Source organism: Bubalus kerabau, chromosome 1, assembly GCF_029407905.1.
Source record: "Bubalus kerabau isolate K-KA32 ecotype Philippines breed swamp buffalo chromosome 1, PCC_UOA_SB_1v2, whole genome shotgun sequence".
NCBI classification, from domain to species: Eukaryota; Metazoa; Chordata; class Mammalia; order Artiodactyla; family Bovidae; genus Bubalus; species Bubalus kerabau.
In genome coordinates this window covers 63953713-63955396 of record NC_073624.1, presented here as the reverse complement: position 1 = coordinate 63955396, position 1684 = coordinate 63953713, and the positions used below count along the sequence as shown (strand labels likewise).

At 34.9% G+C, this 1684-nt stretch overlaps 1 protein-coding gene across 1 annotated transcript; it reads right to left on the bottom strand.

The window, feature by feature from the left end:
- Positions 1-521: 521 nt before the first annotated feature.
- Positions 522-1460, bottom strand: LOC129641576 (olfactory receptor 6C2-like). The gene has a single exon (XM_055566254.1). The coding sequence runs from the start codon at positions 1458-1460 to the stop codon at positions 522-524; it is 939 nt and encodes a 312-aa protein (XP_055422229.1).
- Between the last annotated feature and the right edge of the window lie 224 nt (positions 1461-1684).

The following is a 1684-nucleotide window of genomic DNA, read 5'->3' as shown; positions in this document are numbered from 1 at the left end:
CGTCTAAAGTCATATATTTTCCTTTTCATGGTTAAAATTTATTCCTTTTTTGCTCAAATGAACTCATTTTTATGTTGAATACTTAATTCCTTCTTGAGAAGAGTAACTATAATTATATAAATGCATTTTGGATGTTTGGCTTAAAAAACACAATGGATACTATTTCTCCACTATTTTCCCATCAGTTCAAGAATTCAATTTTTTCCCATGTAAGATTTCATAGTTCTTTTATTGATCAGAACCAAGTTAAAATTTCAGTAAGGTCCTTTACATTCTCTTGATATGAGATGTCATCTTGGAGAAAGTTTATTTTCAACAAAAGTTGAAATAACTCAAGTTGTTTATTTCAACAGGCATTGAAAAGATGATTTTAGGCCCAAGATTCAGTAATAACAGTGGTATAATCCTGTTGATATGAACAGACAATATACCAGGATTTAATAGTTCATAAATGAAGATTATGACCTTGAGGCCCATTGCTCTTTTTAAATTGATATTTTATGTTTAGTTTCAACATTTCTTTACTTCTTTGAGATCAATGAAATACTTTTGATTAAGTCTGTAAAAGCTTGTCTCACTTGCTTGTTCCTCAAGCTATAAATAAATGGGTTTAACATGGGGGCAATTGAAGTAGTAAGCAACGACACACACTTATTAATTGTCACTTCACCCTTTGCTGAAGGTTTGACATAGATGAAGATACAACTGCCATAAGTGATTGAAACCACAATCATGTGAGAAGAACAGGTAGAAAAGGCCTTCATCTTTTGCTGGGCAGAAGGGAACTTTGTGATGGTCTTGATGATGTATATATATGACAGAACTACACACAGAAATGTCCCAATGTCAGTCAACACAGAAAGGGCAACAACCATTTGTTCTATGAACCATGTGTCTGAACAAGAGATCTTCATCATAGGAGAAGCATCACAGAGAAAATGATCAATGACATTAGAATCACAGAATTCTATGTTTAAGCCCAGGCAGAGTGGTGGAAATATGACCAGCCAACCTGCTATCCAGCAACAGACAACAAGCCATCCACAGACTCTGGCGTTCATGATGGTTGCATAATGTAAGGGTTTGCAGATGGCCACATAACGGTCATAGGACATGATGGCCAGGAGGAAAAATTCTGTTATTGCAAAAAGAAAGACAAAAAATAGTTGACTAACACAAGCATTGTAAGAAATAGTCTTGTCCCCAGTTGATAAGCTATATAAGAATCTGGGAATGCACACCGTGGTGAATAAGTTTTCTAAAAAGGAGAAGTGTTTGAGGAAAAAGTACATGGCCGTATGAAGGCAAGAGTCTACTAAAGTGAGTATAATGATGGTTAGATTCCCAGTGACACTCAATAAGTAGGATATAAACAGAAATATAAAAATCAAAACCTGCATTGGAGGATCATCTGTCAGTCCCAGCAATATGAATGTAGGTAATGATGTATGGTTTCTCATTGCTGACTTATACTTATCAAACTCCTCAGAAACTCAAGTGACATTGAACTGAGAAAACTTGCATGAAATTATGAGGCCATGGCTATTGGGTGAAAATATCCAATCACAGCAATGAACAGTTATTTTCTTCTGTGTGTCATGCTAATGATGAGTCAAAACTTCAGAATTCTCAGCTATTTTGATGTGCATTATAGGAATCCTTATGATCATGTTTTTCTGATATG

Excerpts from the sequence above, each read along its gene's own strand:
- LOC129641576 (XM_055566254.1), bottom strand. The coding sequence starts at position 1,460 with ATGAGAAACCATACATCATTACCTACATTCATATTGCTGGGACTGACA.